General features: G+C 36.2%; 1 protein-coding gene across 2 annotated transcripts in view; it reads left to right on the plus strand.

Annotated features, from left to right (window-relative positions):
- Positions 1-17,973, plus strand: part of SNTG1 (syntrophin gamma 1) — a 957,083-nt gene that overhangs the window by 595,249 nt on the left and 343,861 nt on the right. For both annotated transcript variants that reach the window (XM_025871422.2, XM_073892760.1), the window contains exon 4: positions 4,502-4,636. In XM_025871422.2, the coding sequence (XP_025727207.1) occupies positions 4,502-4,636 (135 nt within the window). The remainder of the gene's footprint in view (positions 1-4,501; positions 4,637-17,973) is intronic.

Below are 17,973 nucleotides of genomic sequence, written 5' to 3' on the forward strand. Positions count from 1 at the left end.
TTTGGCTCAGGTCATGATGTCAGGCTCTGCGCTCAGTGCAGAGTCTGCTTGAGATTCTCTCTCTCTCTCCCCCTGCTCACACACTTGCTCTAAATAAATAAATAAATACATAAATAAATACAATCTTTAAAAATTTTCATGAAAGCACATGTTCTTTCAAAGTCTAGAACCTAAATTAAAGATGCTTTAACTTTTTAAGATTTATTTATTTGAAAGGGAGAGAGATTGAGAGAACAAGTGGGAAGAGGGGCAGACAGAGAAGCAGACTCCCTGTGGACCAGAGAGATCAAGGCAGGACTCAAGTCCCAGGACCCTGGGATCATGACCTGAACCAAAGGTAGATGTTTAACTGACTGAGCCACCCAGGTGCCCAAAGAGGCTTTAACTTTTAAGTATAATGGAATCATAGCCAATTTTTTAAAGTTCCGAGGTAATAGGTTTAAGCTAAGAATAAATTCTTGTTAAGTTTAAATGTGAGGTTTGTTTGTTTAAAACAGAGTAAATCCATATAAATCCATAGACACACTTCATTGGTTTACAGAAACAAGTCGATGACTAGATTTTTAAAAAGTGTTGCCTGTTAAATAATCAAGAGGCATGGCCTTTTAATATTCCTCTAAACAAACAATGTGGAATTTGTAAAATCCCCCTGCAATAGAGTATCATCCATCAGCCACAGGCAAACAACATTTGAATCTATATTATTTTTTATGACTCATCCCTTTAAAATTTCAAGTTTTATAATTTACATAATATTTTGTACATGTTTACATAAAGCACATACATTTCTTTACTTATGTGCAATGGGTACACAGTCCACAAAGTTTGAAGACAGCTGATTGTTATGTTAAAAAAGAAACAGATAGGTGCAGGACTTAAGTTTATAGTAAAACGTGCAGTCAATACTTATTTAGGAGATTTTTTTTTCAGCAATTGTGCTGTACTAGTGGTTACTCTCACAGTCTTGGTTCCCATTCTTAACCCTGAAGCAATCTATGGGGGATGAGGCTGTGCAGATTAAGCCTCTCCCCATGTCAGACAGTGTCCTATGCATCCTCAGTAGTTTGTCTTTGATGGGAAAAATCATCAGATCAGAGTGGTCTCACTCACTTTACCCGCCCCCCCCTGCATTGGTTATTGCTTTTGATAAAGGAAGAACAGTTGGTTCGTGATGACGGCCTTCTCACAACTCTTTGCACTCCCGTAGAAGATTCTTGGTGACCAAAGTGTTAACTCCTGGTGAGAAACACTGATGGCCATGTCACTGTTTCTAGGAGAATTGGGTGAGGCATCCCTCAAATAATCTGTTCATGAGGGAAACCAGAGCAAGTGGTTAGGAGCACAGAATCTGGAGCCCAGCAGTCTGGGTTCAGATCCTGAGTTCCATTCATCTCTGCTCCTCTGCTCTATTCCTGCCTATGAAAACAGTTGCACTGGATTGTTAGGAGGATCAAAAGAAATAATATTTCTGGAAACACAGTAAACTTTATGCAAGTGATTATTAAACAACAAATGAATATAGGACTACATTTCACTAGTGGTGATATCAGTCCAGCAATGCTGCTCTGAATCAGAAGAGTGCCCTGAAACGGATTTTACCCATTCTTTTAATCTACTGAACCAGCTCTGATTCTAATGCAGTTGTTTACCAGCCCTCAACATCTTCTGCTCAAGGTTTATATTTCTGTTAACAAAAACTATGTTGTAACTTTCCCAATTCCTATCTATCTCCTGCTCTAAGAAATATATTTATAAAACATAAATCACTGTTCAGATTTTTCTAGGACATCTCTAATACCTTTAAACTCCTGGAACATCACATTAGGGCCTTGACCTTCCTCCTCTTCACCTGGCACCTCTCCTCCCTTGGCCTTTGCTGGATCATGCAGACTTAGGATTGGGATGCATTCTCATGCTTCTCTCTTCTTGCATCATGTCAGTTATCCATTCTCATACTTTCACATTTTACTCCTTTTTCCCTCTTGAATAAAATAACTTTTGTCTTCTCTAATTATTTCTTCAATTTATTTTTTAAGATAAGCCATACATTTTTTTTATCTATAAAACCTTCTTTAACACCTCCCTCTCTCAAGAATATTTAACTCTTCTCTCCATGTTGCTCCCACGTCAGATATCACATGGCATCTTATGTATATATGTATATTTTTGTAAGTAAGAATACTCTGAGGTCAGACACTATTGTCTGATTCATGTCTGAATTATTTACAAATTATTTGAAAATTGATATATTATGGGATTTTAAATGTATTTTCATGTACACAGCTGAATTTTTATAAAAAGATATTATGTGACATCTATAACTCCTAAAGAATGAATTTAAGTTGAATTTGTTGGTAAGCTTCATTAGTACTATTTTCTGTTTTCTTCAAATAGCTATTTATGTGTGTGTGTGTGTGTATTCATTTTAACAAAAGCTACTTCATTCTTTGTTTCCTTTAATTCTGTCTTTTCAGGACCCAAATGTGAGCTCAAAGTCTGTATTCTGTTTTGCAGACAACTTTCTAATAATTAGGGGACGTTTTATACATTATTTGAGTGAATGGAGCTTTGACCACATTGGATGTGATGAGAGAAGTTTCATAGCTGTGTTTTTGTCCCTCAAACTTTCCCTGGATGATCTTTGATAGCTCTTTGATGTGTAACAATAATGTATTTATGGGCTCTCAGGGAAAACCCCTCTTTCATCCTCATGTTGAGACAGAGCATTATTTGTGATTGCCAGCTATTCCATTATACTTCTGGGAGAAAATTGGCCCGAATGTACTGTACATTAAAAAATCAGCAAATGTGCTCAATTATGTTCACTTGGCTTTGATATTATTTTATACCCTCCTCTTTGCCATGCCACCTCAGAGAGTCCTGATGTTGGCTCCCAGCCAAGATCACATTGTAAGCATGAAAGACTTTTCTCTGTGAAAAATGTAGAAAATTATGTTCTATATTAAGGAAAATATCATTTGCCTTTGCTGAAATATTTTTGTCCTCTAGACATATCCACTTGAGTTATGCTCTAGAATAGATTAATGGACACAATTTAGTGAGTGCATGCTGTGCGCCAGTCTCATATAAAGGAGGAAAGAACAGCATCCTTGCTCCTGGAAAAAACTTGTTTTTCCTTAAAAGATATCATAACCCTTACAATATAATTACAGACTAATATAAGACCATAGTGATAGAGAGTATAATGGGATAAAGCATTTACAGAAAGGATTATCTTTAGAGGCATCAGTAAGTATGTTCCCATTTACATTATGAAACATTCTTTTAAAGAAATGAACTCCTAGCAATCCATATGTAAATGTATATTCCAAGAGAAAGCCTGGTATCAGTGCCTGGAGTTTTGTGCTCATTAAATACTAAGGATAAATACATATTTCTATATAGTTATCCTTTTATCCAAAATAAGAATGGCTTAATAATTATTAAATGAAAATGTAATTGCCAAAGTGGTTATTGTTCCTGTTGAGTTTTTGGTGCAGAATGACAGCCAGCGATTATTTTCTATCTCAAAAAAATTTCCTTTTGTATTTCTGACAAATGGGAACCTTAAGTGAACATTGTACACTGACATGCTTCAGGAGTGATGGGCTTCATGGGCTTCTTCAGTGATTACTGAGATACTCATGTAAAACTATGTAGTACAAGTTCAGCAGTCTTCACAGGCTGTTTTTACAATTCCCAAAAATATGTGAGGCAAAAACAATGGATTGGAAATCACAAATCGTGGGTCCTAAGCCAGGCTCTGTTTTTAATTAACTATATTAATTTAAGCAGTTCACTTCCCCCTTTATCCTCATTTTCTCATCTGTACAACTTGTGTGAGTGTGTGTGTGTGTGAGTGTGTGTGTGTGTGAGTGTGTGTGTGTGTGTGTGTGTGTGGCGACTAGGAATGATGAAATCTTGGAGGATAGAAAAGATGTTAAGTAGGTATGGTTTCAGATTAAAAATTCTATGATAGAGACAGAATGTAGATCAGTGGTTGCCTAGGGCTGGGGAGGGGAGTGGGAAGATGCACGTAATAGGTTTCCTTTTAGAGTGATGAAAATGCTCTAAAGTTGATTATAATGATGCCTACACAACCTTGTAATAAAAAACATTGTCTTACACATCTAAAAGGGTTGAATTGTATAGAATGTAAATTGTATCTCAATAAATCTGTTACCAAAATTTTATATTTAGATTATAAGTTTTAAAGAAAACTTTCATTATTTTTCAAAAATAGAATATAAACTATACTCTTTACTATCCTAATCTTATGTGGATTTTCTGACAAATCTCCATTACCTGAGGTCTACTTCACATGAAATGGTTAACCTTGTCTCTGCACCTATATTAAGTATTATGCTCCAGATTCATCAGAGTGCATTTTCCTTAGCTCTCAAATGCTATTCATCATGTTTTGCTGTGAATAGGCCATAAAATTATATGCTATAAACTAAGTATAATTTTTTTCTCTGTTTTGTTCTTTTCTTGCCTGAAGACAAAGACAGGGATTTGTTTGCTGCAGGATGGTAATCAGGAGCCTTTCAAAGTCCGGCTGCACCTAGCCAAAGATATTTTGATGATCCAGGAACAGGATGTGATATGTGTGTCTGGTGAGCCTTTCTATTCTGGTGTAAGTAGCTTTCCTTCTGTTGAAGTTTTTTTGTTTTTGTTTTTGTTTTTGTTTTTTTTTTCAAATTTTTTGTTAATAAAAATGTTTATTCACAGAAAATTCATAATATATTTTCCTTTTACTTTCAGAGCATAGTCAATTCTCCTGCATGTAATTTTTGTTGACATTATTAAGTAAGCCGTGTCCTTGTATAAGTACCAAACCTATGTCCACAGCCAACCATTATGGCCCATCCCCACACATTAGGGCATCTCATTGACTCCCAGTTGTTAAGTGGCTGCAGTGACACTTGTATTATCTGACCTCGAGAAAGTGCATTCTACCTTTTCATACAGAGGACTATCTGAGAACAGTGCAGGGCAGTGTTTCCTGCCAGTCTTACCTTGCATTGCACTGGACTTTTGGAGGTGGTACAAAGGTGGAGCCCGATGCTTTGCATTTGAGAAGCATGAGGATTTAGGTGGCAGTCACTGGACTCAATGGCAATGCTTTTCCCCAGGGGACTGTGCATGAATGATTCCATGGACCTCCTTTATAGAATTATGCCCAAGCGTCATAGCAAGTTCTGTCTAACGCTCTGTTTGGCATATTACCCTGCTGCTAATCCAGCCTCAGAAAAAGTCATAAATTATCACTCAAAACTCATTGGTCTGCTTATGAGCACTGAAGTACAACTGTGGAAGACATCTTTAGTTGAAATTAGATTATATTCAGCAAGACAATTTTAACATTAAAGAGGACAACTTTTAGAGTTTATCATTTATTATGTAATAACATTAAAGACATTATTTTAACAGTGTTGCCAGATGTGATCTCAGAAGAAAATTACAGCAAATAACAAACAGTACTCTTCCTGGATTCCCAGACATCTATAGCTATTTAGTACAAAGATTTAATTTGTAGCTTATTCACAGACTTACCTTGGAGTATTTTGTTGGTGGTGAATAATGCTGAACTGGAGTTTCCACCTCACTTTCCACCAACATCCTATGGGAGTCACATCAGGTCCTAAATCAACAGGCCCTTGCTAACTAAAGATAATGGACATTTTTCAGACTGTTAACTATTCTTTTGTCACCATTTAAATCACCCTGAATCATGGGTCCGCCTGTCAAAGCTGATTAAAATGTTCCTATGGAGTGCCCATTCTTCTTTTTAGTTAATAAAAGAATAGCAGTCAATGGTCACTTTCTCTCCCTTCCTTCCTTTCTTCCTTCCTTCTTTCTTTCTTTCTTTCTTTTCTTTCTTTCTTTCTTTCTCTTTCTTTCTTTCTTTCTTTCTTTCTTTCTTTCTTTCTTTCTTTCTTTCTTTCTTCTTCTTTCTTTTTATTCTTCCCTTCCTTCCTTCCTTCCTTCTTCCTTCTTTCCTTCCTTCCCTCTTCCTCCTTCTCCTCTCCTCTTTCTCTTTTCAGTGAAGCAATATGATTCATACATATAACTCTCTGTAATGAATATTTTACACAAATTCTAGATAAGTGAAGTGTTGTAATTTGTAAAATTCAGTCTATCAATACTGAAATAATGTTAACTGATTTTAAACTATGCAGTCAAAATAGTTAATACACAAAAACCCAATCTCTCTTTTGAAAAGAACGCTGGGAAGAACTTGACAGAATTAAGGAGAAATATCCTATGATAAAATCAACAAATGTAAAAAAAATTGACAAAATTTGACAGTCATTTATAAGAAACACTTTCAGCAAAGTCTGGATAGCATGGAACTCCCTTAATTCAATAAGCCTCTAATGAACACTTCTCACTAACATTATAGTTTATATTGAAGATACTCTCTGAGGCTGTAAGCAAGTCAAGGATCATCACTTGCTTCATTTTTACTCAATATTGTTTTGGTTGTACAGTAAGTCACGAAATGGATATAAATGGCATAACAGTTGGGAAAGAAGAGGTAAACAGCTCTATTTTAGATTTCATGTTGGTGTACATAGAAACCCCTAAGGAATCTACAAAAAATAGGGTAACATACAAATTAGGTTATTGGAAATAAGGACAATGTCCAAAGTTAATTGTATTTTCATAATTTGCAACAAACAAAATAAAAATGGAATACACAATACATCGAAGAGATAATACACTCAGGAATAAATTTAAAAAAATATGTACAAAGTTTTTACCTTGAAAACTATAGAACTGTGGTAAATGAAATGAAAATAAACAAGTAAATGGAGAAATGTAACTAAATATTGTTTTCAAATCTTCCTAAACACCCAATATCAATTAAAATCCCCAAAATGTTTTTGTAGACCATGGCAAGTTGATTCTAAGATTTACATGGAAATTCAAAGACTCAGTACAGCCCAAACAATCTTTAGTAAGTAGAACAAAGTTGGAGTGTTTATACTTCCTAATTTCAGAACTCACTGTAAGATTGCCAAAATGAATACAATGTGATATTGTCACAAGTACAGGCGCATGAATCAAATGGAACATTATAGAGTCCAGAAACAGACCCATGCTTACATGGCCAATTGCTTTTTTTGTGTGTGTGTGGTAAACTATACATAACATAAAATTTACCATTTTAACCAAATTTAAGTGTACTGTTCAATGGCATTGATCATATTCACATTGCTGTGAACCTATCACTGCTATCCATATCCAGAATTTTCATCATCCCATTCTAAAACTCTGTGCCTATTAAATAATACTCCCCTCAGCCCTTGATAACCTCTATTCTACTTTGTCTCTATTAATTGACTCGTAAGTGTGATCGTAAGTGGATCACACAATATTCAACTTTTTGGCTCCGGTTTATTTCATTTAGTATAATTCTTCAAGGTTCAGCCATGTTGTAGCATGTATCAGAATTTCCTTCCTTTATAAGACTAAATCATATTCTATCACCATGTATATACCACATTTTGTTTATCTTGTTTATCCATTCATCCAAGAGTGTACATTTGGATTGTTTTCACCTTATGGCCCTTTGGGATAATGCTAATATGAACATGGGAGCACAGATATATGAGTCACTGTTTTTCATTCTTTTGTGTATGTTCCCAGAAGTGGAATTGCTGGATGAAATGGTAATTCTGTGGCAGTTTTTTTGTTTAATCTCTTATCAGATATGTGATTTGCAAATAATTTTCTCCCAACATATGGGTTGCCTTTTTACTCTGTTGTTTCCTTTGATGCACAGATTTTATTTTTGATGAAGTTCAGTTTATTTATTTTTCTTTTGTTGACTATACTTTTGGTGTTATATCTAAGAAATCATTGTTGGATCCAATGTCATGAAGATTTTCCCCTATATTTTCTTCTAAAAGTTCCTAGTTTCAGTTCTTACATATCCATCATGTATATTGATTCATTTCAAATTAATTTTTGCATATGGTGTTAGGTCCAGCTTCATTCTTTTGTGGGTGGGTATCCAGTTTTTCTGACACCATTTCATCTTGGTACCCTTGTCAGAAATCATTTGACCATGTACGTAAGGGTTTATTTCTGAGCTCTATCTATAAGTCTATCTGTCTGCTTTTATGTCAGAACCATACTGTTTTGATTACCTTAGCTTTGTGGTAAATGTTGAAATCAGCAAGAGTGTACCATCCAGCTTTGTTCTTTCTCAAGAATGTTTTGGCTACATAGAGCTCCTTGAGATTCCATATAAATTTTAGGATGGATTTTTCTATTTTCATAAAAAAATGACATTATAGTACTGAATTAGTAGTTAGCTTTGGATAATATTGCCATTTCAACAGTAGTGAGCCTTCTAATCCATGAACATAAGATGTCTTTTCATTTATTTATGTCTTTAATTTCTTTTGGTAATGTATTGTGGTTTTTAGTGAATGTCTTTCACCTTATTGTTAGTTAATCCCACATTTTTTATTATTTGTAGGCTATTGTAAATGGAGTTGTTTTCTTAATTTTCTTTTCTTTATTCAATGGATTTTTCTGTATTTTCTTTGTATCCTGCTACATTGCTGAATTTTTTTTTAATTCTAATGTCCGTGTGTGTGTGTGTGTCTGTGTGATGTATGTGTATAATCTTTAGCATTTTCTATATATAAAATCATGTCATCTGTGAGCAGAGATAATTTTACTTTTTTCCTTCCAATTTGGTTATCTTTTATATCTTTTTCTTGCCCAATTTCTCTAAGACTTCTATTACTATGTTTAATAGAGGTGGTGAAAGTAGGCATCCTTACTTTGGATCTTAGAGAAAAAGCTTTAAGTCCACCTCTGAGTCCAGTCTTACCTCTAGGTTTTTCATATATGGCCTTTATTATTTTGAGGTAGTTTTCTTCTAAGATTTTTGCCTGTTAAAAGGGTGTTGAATTTGCAAAATGCTTTTTCTGCATCAGTTGATAAGATTATGTGTGTATTTCCTTCATTCTGTTAATATGGTATATTATAATGACTAAATCTCATATATTGGATCATCTTTGTATTCCAGGAATAAATCCCACTTGATCTTGATATATAATATTTTTAATATGCTGCTGAGTTCAGTTTGCTAGTATTTTGTTGAGGATTTTTGCATCAAAGTTCATAAGGGTCATAATAGTTTCTTTTCTTATAGTCTTTTTCTGGTTTTGGTATCAAGATAATATTTATGCTCAATGGGTAAGTTAAGATGTTTTCCCTCCTCTTAGTTTTTTGTAAGAGTTTAAGAAGAATTGGTATTATTTCTTCTTTAAATGTTTGGAAGAATTGACTAGTGAAATTAGCAGGTTCAAGACTTTTCTTTGTTGGAAGATATTTGATTACTGATTTAATCTCTTTACTAGTGTTATATCTGTTCAAATTTTCTATTTCTTCATGGTTCAGTGTGAGTAGGTTTTGTGCTTTTAGGAATTTGTCCATTTCATCAAGGCTATCTAGTTAATTCTTCATTCTCTCTTTGGATTTTTTAAAATTTCTATCAAGTTGGTAGTAATGTCCTCACCCTTTTTTTCTGATTTTAGTCATTTCTTTAGTGTTTAATATTCTTTTTATCTTAGCAAATCTAGGTAAATAGTTATGATTTTGTTAATCTTTTCAAAGAACACACTATTTCATTGATTTTCTCTATTGCTTTTCTATTCTTTTATTATCTCAGTTCTGCTCATTATTATTTCCTTCCTTCTGCTAGCTTTATGTTTAGTGTGTTTTTTTCTTTTTCTATTTTCTTAAGTGGTTAAATTAGGTTGTTGGTTTTAGATCATTTTTTTTTTAATGTAAACTTTTATAGCTAAAGTTTCCTTCTTGGCACTGCTTTCACTGCATCTCAACATTTTGATATGTTATACTTTCATTTTAATTCATCTCTGATATGTTCTATTTTCCCTTGTGATTTCTCCTTTTCCTATTGTGTGCTTAAAAGTATCTTTATTTCCAGAAATTTGTGAATTTTCACTTTGCCTTCTGTTAATGATTTCTAACTTCATCGTGTTGTGGTCTGAGAAGATACTTTGTGTGATATCTACCTTCTAAACTCTAAGACTTAATTTGTGGCTTAACATGATATATCCTAGAAAGTGTACCATGTGCACTTGAGAAGAATGCTAGCCTTTGAATAGGCTATACTGTCCTGTTTGTATGCCTTGTGATTTTTTTGTTGAAAATTGGACATTTGACTCTTATAATGTGGTCATTCTGGAAATCAAATTCTTCCCTTTACCCAGGGTTTGAAGCTTTTGTTTGTTTTTTAGTCTTTAATTTTTGTAGGTCATCTCTATGCCAGGGATTGGCCTAAAGTGTCAACTTGAGGTCTTCTCAGATCTTGCCTGAGGCTATGTCTTTCCCTGAGCATGCATTGTGACTTTGTAAATTTCCCCATATATACATACAGTTTCTTTTGAGTATCTTAATTCTTTTTTTTTTAAGATTTTATTTATTTATTTGAGAGAGAGAGAGCACATGAGAGGGGGCAGGGTCAGAGGGAGAAGCAGACTCCCTGTTGAGCAGGGAGCCCGATGCGGGACTCGATCCAGGGCTCCAGGATCATGACCTGAGCCGAAGGCAGTCACTTAACCAACTGAGCCACCCAGGTGCCCTTGAGTATTTTAATTCTTAAGTGTTTGGCTCCCAGAAGAGGAAATAGGGAGAAATGAAGGGAAAGGAAGGCTCTGGCTCTTTAAATCCCCTGGAAGTTGCTTCAGCCGTGGGGGTTACAACAATGACAGCTTGCTGTCTCAACACCTCTGCAGTCAAAAGTAGATATCAGTGATCAGAACTTGGATCCCCAATATTTGGAGTAGAGTCCCCATTGCCTGTTTCCAATAAGCCAAGTGTAAGCTTCTCCAGGAACAGTTACACAGGTGTCTGTCACTGGGCTGGTGGGGGGATGGGTAGTTGCCACAGTTCTGAGAGCAGAAATTGACCTAAATTAACCACGATTTACCATCCAAAACTTCTCCTGAAAGTTGCAATCTTTACAATAGACTCTAGAATCCAAAAATAATTACACCAGACAGATTCTACCAGTGCAACTGTCTGGGTGGAAAAAAGAATTCTTGGTGCTTCCTGTTCCCCCCATCTTCTTTAATGCCACTGGTCAATTGTCAAACCAGTTCAAAGGGGAATAAAAGTCTTTTCAATAAATAATGCTAGAACATCTCAATAAATATATGGAAAAGTAAGATTACACCTGACTCCTACTTTATATGAATTACAAATATTTTGAGATTGATCTTACTGAAAATGTAAAACTAAAACAAATATATTTCTGGAAAAAAAATAGGAAAACAGTTTTGTGTTCAAGGGTAGACAAAGATTTTTTAGGATGAAACAATACTAATAAAATAAAAAAGAATGGTAATGTGAACTTCATCAGATTTTTTTAAAAATCCTTTTTAAGAAAATGAAATGGCAAACCCCAGATTAGGGAAAAATATTCCCATTTGACATAGGGCTTATGTCTAGTAAATATAAAGAACTATCACAAATTTAAAAAAAAGTACAAACAACGCAATTAAAGAAAACAAATAACAAAAACTGAGAAAAGACCACAAAATAAGATATGCAACTCACTAAGAGAGCATAAAAAGATGTTCTAATTTATCTAGTCATCAAGAAATTGCAAATCAGATTAAAATGCCATAATATACAACTTCACACCCATTATAATGGCTTAAAAAAAGACTTGGCAAAGATGTGGTTCATTTAGAAATCTCATGCATTAGTGTACCAATTGAGCAACCACTCCAGAAAACTATTTGGCAGTTTCTTATAAAGTTAAACATAAACCTACCCTAAACTAAAAAAAAATCCTTCTCCTTGGGATTTCCCCAAGAATAATGAAAACAAATGTTCACAAAAAGACTTGCACAAGAATATGCAAGTTGTGAACTAAAACAAATTGTGAACGGATGAATGAATTCTGGTACATTCAGAAAATGGATTTGTATTCATTTGTGCCTTCAGTAAAAGAAAAATAAATAAGGGATTTTCAGTTTCTGGTTCTACATATAGGAGCTTGGAAGTCACCGCTCAGTCATAACAAGTAAAATCTGAACAGACTGGAAAATCTTCAGCTTTCCTTGGATCCATCAGAATGGGGAGGACACAGGGCAAACTGCTGCCCCCGAGACTGGTTAGACAAGACAGGCAAATACAGGGAGTCACAGCTTACCACATCAGAGGCTCATGCACAGAAACCACTGTGGCCACCAGCACAAGGGTAGGAAAGCCAGAACTGTAACTGAATTGCTGGAGGCTCAGTGTGGACAAGTCTGAGAGTTAAAAATGCAAGGGGACTTCTGGTTTCTGGTTCTGCTTTTAAGGAGCTTGGAAGTCACCACTCCTTCCTCAAGAATATAAAGTTGAACAGACTGAAAAATCACCAACTCTTCTTGGATTCATAAGACAAAACACAGGGTTGGAGAGACAGATAGTTGAATACAGAGAGTTGTTGCTAAGCAGAGCAAAGACTCAAAAGCCGACAGTGAGAACCAGTGTAGGAAGACCAGAACAGTAATTGAAGAATTGCTAGCCACTCAGTGTAGGCAATCTGAGAATTAAAAACTCCAGGGGGACCCAGTCATATGGGCCCCCACAATGGTGTGAAATTTGCATCCAGGAGTTTGACCAGTTTCTCACAGTAAAAATTGGAGAAAATCCCCTCAGGTGTCACCTGAGCAGGAGGGAGAGATGAAACCATTTTGAAATAAGCCAGAGCACTCTGTTCTTCTTACCAATGTCTGCCCTCAGGGGAAGCTAGTTAGGCCTAAACTACTTGGGTGTTTTCAGACCCTAACTGACCTGAGGAAGGGAAATACCCAACTCCAGTGCCAACTCCAGGGCACTCTAGCCATTCTGTCCAACTCAGGGGGGTAGGAATAAACTAAGAAGATTATCAAAAGACAGACCTAATCATAGGACTCTAGAACTCTTCTCCTCCCCTGACACTACACCACCACATTGTTAAAGGCCTATTGACAGTAGTTCCTTTTACCTAGTACTTCATGGGAAGCTACCAAGAAAATATTACAAGGAATACCAAGAAAATTACAAAAAACACACAAAAATTTTGAAGAGACAGAACAAACATCAGAACCAGACATGTCAGAAATGCTGGAATTATCAGATCAGAAATTGAAAATGACTGTGGTTAATATACTAATGGCTCTATAGCATAAAAGAGACAGCATGAGGAAAGACATAGGTAATGTAAGCAGAGAGCTGAAACCCTAAGAAAGAAGTAAAAAAATTCTGGAGATAAAAACATGGTAACAGAAATGATGAATGCTTTTGATGGGCTCATTAGTAGGCTAGACACAGCAGAGGATAGAATCTCTGAGCTAGAGGATTTATCAATGGAAGCCTCAAAAACTGAAAAATTAAGAGGACAAAGACTGAAAAAAAAAAACAGAACAGAATATCCAAAGACTCTGGGACAGCTACAAAAGGTGTAACACATGTACAATGGGAATATCAGAAAGAGAAGAAAGAGAAAAAGGAAGAAATATTTGAAACAATGATGACTGAGAATTTCCCCAAATTGATGTCAGGCACCAAAACACGGATGCAGAAATCTTAGAGAACAGCAGCAGAATAAATGCTAAAAACCTACACCTAAGCGGGCACCTGGGTGGCTCAGTTGGTTAAGAGACTGCCTTCGGCTCAGGTCATGATCCTGGAGTCTCTGGATCGAGTCCCGCATCGGGCTCCCTGCTGAGCAGGGAGTCTGCTTCTCCCTCTGACCCTCCCCCCATCTCATGTGCTTTCTCTCTCATTCTCTCTGTCTCTCAAATAAATAAATAAAATCTTTAAAAAAAAAATAAAAAATAAAAACCTACACCTAAGCATGTAAATTATATAAACGCAAAGATAAAGAAAAAAAATACTAAAAAAGCCAGAAGGAAAAACACACCTTGCCTATAGAACAGAGATCAGATTTACAACTGTCTTCCCCTTATAAAGCACACAAAGAGGAGGAAAGTGGAGTGAAATATTTAAAGTGTTGAGAGGAAAAAGTCTCCAACCTAGAATTCTGTACCCTGCAAAATTATTCTTCAGAGGTGGAGGAGAAACAAAGATTTCTCAAACAGAAACTGAAGGAATTTGTTGGCAGTAAATCTGCTTTTCAAGAAATACTGAAAGAAGCTCTTTAGGGAGAAGAAAAATAATATAGGTCAAAAACATGGATCTTTATAAAGGAAAAGTAACAAAGAATAAATAAGTGAAAAAAATAAAATGTTTCTTTTTTTAATTCTTAATTGGCATAGAAGATAATAGTTTGTTCAAAATAATAACAGCAAAAATGTTTTTGATTATGTATGTTTATGAATACTATCTATATGCTTAAGCATACATATTATAAGTGAAATGACTGACAGAAATTAGACAAGGTAAGGGAGAGCAGCATTAGCATTATTTGGTACTCATACCAAAGTATGAGTATAAGGTACTCATACTACCTGTAAAATGGTGTAGTGTTATTTGAACATGGATTTGGATTACCTGCAAGTATATATTGCAAACTTTTGGCCAACTACTAAAAAAAGTAAAAAGGAACTATGACTGATATGCTAAGAAAGGAGAGAAAACAAAATCATACAAAATACTTTATTTAAACAACAAAGGGCAGAAAAAGAGTGAAAGACAAAAATAAGATAAAAAACAGGGCAATAAATTGAAACAATAACAAATATGGTAGCCATCACTCTAACTATATCAATAGTCACTATAAAATCAATGGTTTAATATGTCACTGAAAGGACAGAGATTGTCAAAGTGGATAAAAAAATTCAGACCCAATTACATGCTGTCTACAATAAATCCATCTTAAAAATAAAGACACATACAGATTAAAATTAAATAGGTTGAGAAAGAAAGCTGAAAAATAGACTATCTTTAATGAATATAGATGTAAAATCCTCAACAAAATATTCACAGATCAAATCCAACCATGTATAAAAAGAATTGTACACCAAGACCAAATGGGATTTATCCCAGGTATGCAAGTCTGGTTCATCATTCAAAAATCAATTGATACAACCCATGACATCAGTAGGTTAAAAAAGAAAAAAAAAACTTTCTAGTGGAAGAACCCTAGGAGGGAAGCCCCATTCCCCCCTTGGCACACTGTTACAAACAGACCCCATCTCCTTTCCAATACATAACTTACTACTAGGCCAAATGAATTTGGACAGGAAAACATGTGGTAGCTACTGCTGCTTAGGTCACCCGTTTTCCCTTTCACAAAATCACTGGAACTCATGAGGTCCCAGTCCTTTCTTTCTGAAAGCAGTTGCAGCTACTAAACATATTCCCTACATGCACCTTTGTAGGCACCAGCAGGGTCTACAGTGCGCTCAGCCACTGTCTTTCAGAAATCTCAAAATAAGGGGTCACTAGTCCCTATCTTTAAGGACACAGCAACATTTCAGGTCTATATGTTCATCCCACCCCTTGGTGGATCCTCCCAGAAGGTGGAGGAAACTGTGCCAGTGCTACAGGGACCTGCCCATATTCTTATGGTGCACTGCTTCCTATACAATGGTGGTTCCTTTCCCAGCCACTGGCCACTCTAGGGCTCAGAGCTTTCTCCATCTGTGGGAGTGCAGTACCTGTGCACCGGGCAAGGGAAAATGCTGGGAATTGCCTCCCCCAGAGGCAGCCCTCAACCAATGACCAACAAGACCTGGAGGGTGAGCACCAGCTTCTTCAATTTTGAGTGGTAGTTTGAGGGATATTCTGATTCCAGTAGGACAGAACCATCTACACAGAGCAGTAACCCACTTGAAAACACTCCTTTCATTGGCCTCATTTCCTTCTGCTCTCCAAATCCCTTTCCTTCATCTGAGAGCATTTCCTGGGACCCATCCCAAATGAAATTCTACCTTCTATATCTACATCTGGGGGAAACCAATCTATGAAAAAGAATGTAGCGCCCTATGCTCTCAGACTTAAACAGTTGTTCTCTGGGAAAACTCTGCTTTTTAAAACCTCCCACTGCCAAAGGCCCTTAGACACCTCTCTGTTGAAAACCAGTTCCTCTTTGAAGGTGACCTTCACAATGTGTGGTCTTTGTGATGTCTCCACAAAGGTAGCTTGACTTTTCACTTAAGATAAGTCTGGAGGGTGGAGTATCTGGGCTGAGATACTCATCCAACTTGTGAGAGAATAAAGTCACATCTGTGTGTAACAACTGAAACACTGTTGACACTTAGTCTCCTTAAGTTAGTGGAAAAGTTAGGAGAGCATTCTTAGGCACAGCAGATATTGGGTGGAGACTCCAGACAAATGAAATCTGGGGGCAATGTTATGAAGCTCTGGTTGGAGAATGCAGGAATAGAAAATTCATGGTAAGTGTGTGAGGAGGTGCCTCCATGAGAAGGCAGGAAAGACACTGGATTGGGATGATGAAGGAATACCTGGGAAGTCTATTAGGGACTGAGTGTGTGTTCATCCCCAATTTTCATAGGTTAAAGCCTCACCCCAAATGGTGGGAACTTTGGGATGTAATTAGGTTAGATTAGGTGATGAGGATGGAGCTCCATGATGGGATAAGCACCCTTACAAAAAGAGGACGACTTCCTCTTCTCCCCATGTGGAGATACAGCAAGAAGGTGGCCATCTGTAAGCCAGGAAGTAGGCCTTCACCAGAATTCATCCCTGCTGGCTGGTACTCTGATCATGGACTTCCAGTCTCCAGGACTGTGAGAAAATAAATGTCTGTCGTTCAGTCCATTCTGTCCATGGTATTTTGTTACAGCAGCCTGAGCTAAGACAGAACCTTTACTTCAGGAATAGGGTGTGGAATCTGAGGGAGGAGGGCAGTATGGGGAACACCACATAGGCCACAGGTCAGGATGAAAACACCATAGCCTGGTGAACTTTATCAGCAAACTAAGGTGGAGCTGAGCTGAAATGCTATCAGTATGAGCTTTGTAATGAAAATGACAGAGTAATCACTCTCATCAGATAGGGGCTTAAACCCATGTCACCATTCCCTGCTCAGGGACTTTTGAAGTTTACAACAGAACTGAGCCACAGACTGAGGCAAAGGAAAGGCACCTTGGCAAATGACACTTTTACTCTAGTTATATGCATAAAATTCAACAAAATGTTGATCATTTGGAAAGTTTGGAAACATTTTCAATTATCAGTGACAAAGAAGTAAAGCTCAAATATCTAATGCAATTACTGTGACTTCTACCATCAAACATGCTAGATTTGTGTCCCAGGGCTTTGTATTTGCTACTTTTCTGGAACAGTCTATGATTTGTTCAGAGATTATATGATTGAAGTTTTAGCATTGAGTTTATATCAGTTAAGGCCTATTCAATCTGTGATAACTTGGAAAGAGTAGAAAAATGCCAACAGCAATTACTCAAGACTTTTAGATTCAGATAGGACAGTGACTGCTGATCAGAATGATACATAGTGGTTGTCAGATAGATATGTTGAAGGTTCAGTTAACATAAAAGAAAGTTATCATCTTTCCTTGTGCTCAGAAATCATTCAGTTCCTGTCATCCTCTTAAAGATCTACCGCTCTTAAGTTAGAGATGGCTGTGGCTGACCTAGTGATATTATCCCCTCCAATGTTGCCCTGAAGGAAGATCAGTTTAGCCTATGATAGTTTTAAATATTGACAAAAATTATTCAGAAAGCCATCAAGGCTAAAATCAATATGAGATAGCTATATATTTCATTATGAAGATGTCAGTTTCAAATGTGTAGCCAGAAGAAGGTAAGAAAATCTTGGACATTAAATCCCGTATATGGTAGAAACACCAGATAGTGATATAGAATCAATATCAAGTAGCCCCCCTCCCCTGATCCATGAAGGATACAGTCCAAGAGCCCCAGAAGATGCCTGAAACCATAGATAGTATCAAGTGTTTTTTCCTATACATGCATACTTAGGATGAAGTTTAATTTATAA

The sequence above is a fragment of the Callorhinus ursinus genome, unplaced genomic scaffold (assembly GCF_003265705.2).
Source record: "Callorhinus ursinus isolate GAN/ISIS: 27379988/994484 unplaced genomic scaffold, GSC_fseal_2.0 scaffold5, whole genome shotgun sequence".
Taxonomy (NCBI): Eukaryota; Metazoa; Chordata; class Mammalia; order Carnivora; family Otariidae; genus Callorhinus; species Callorhinus ursinus.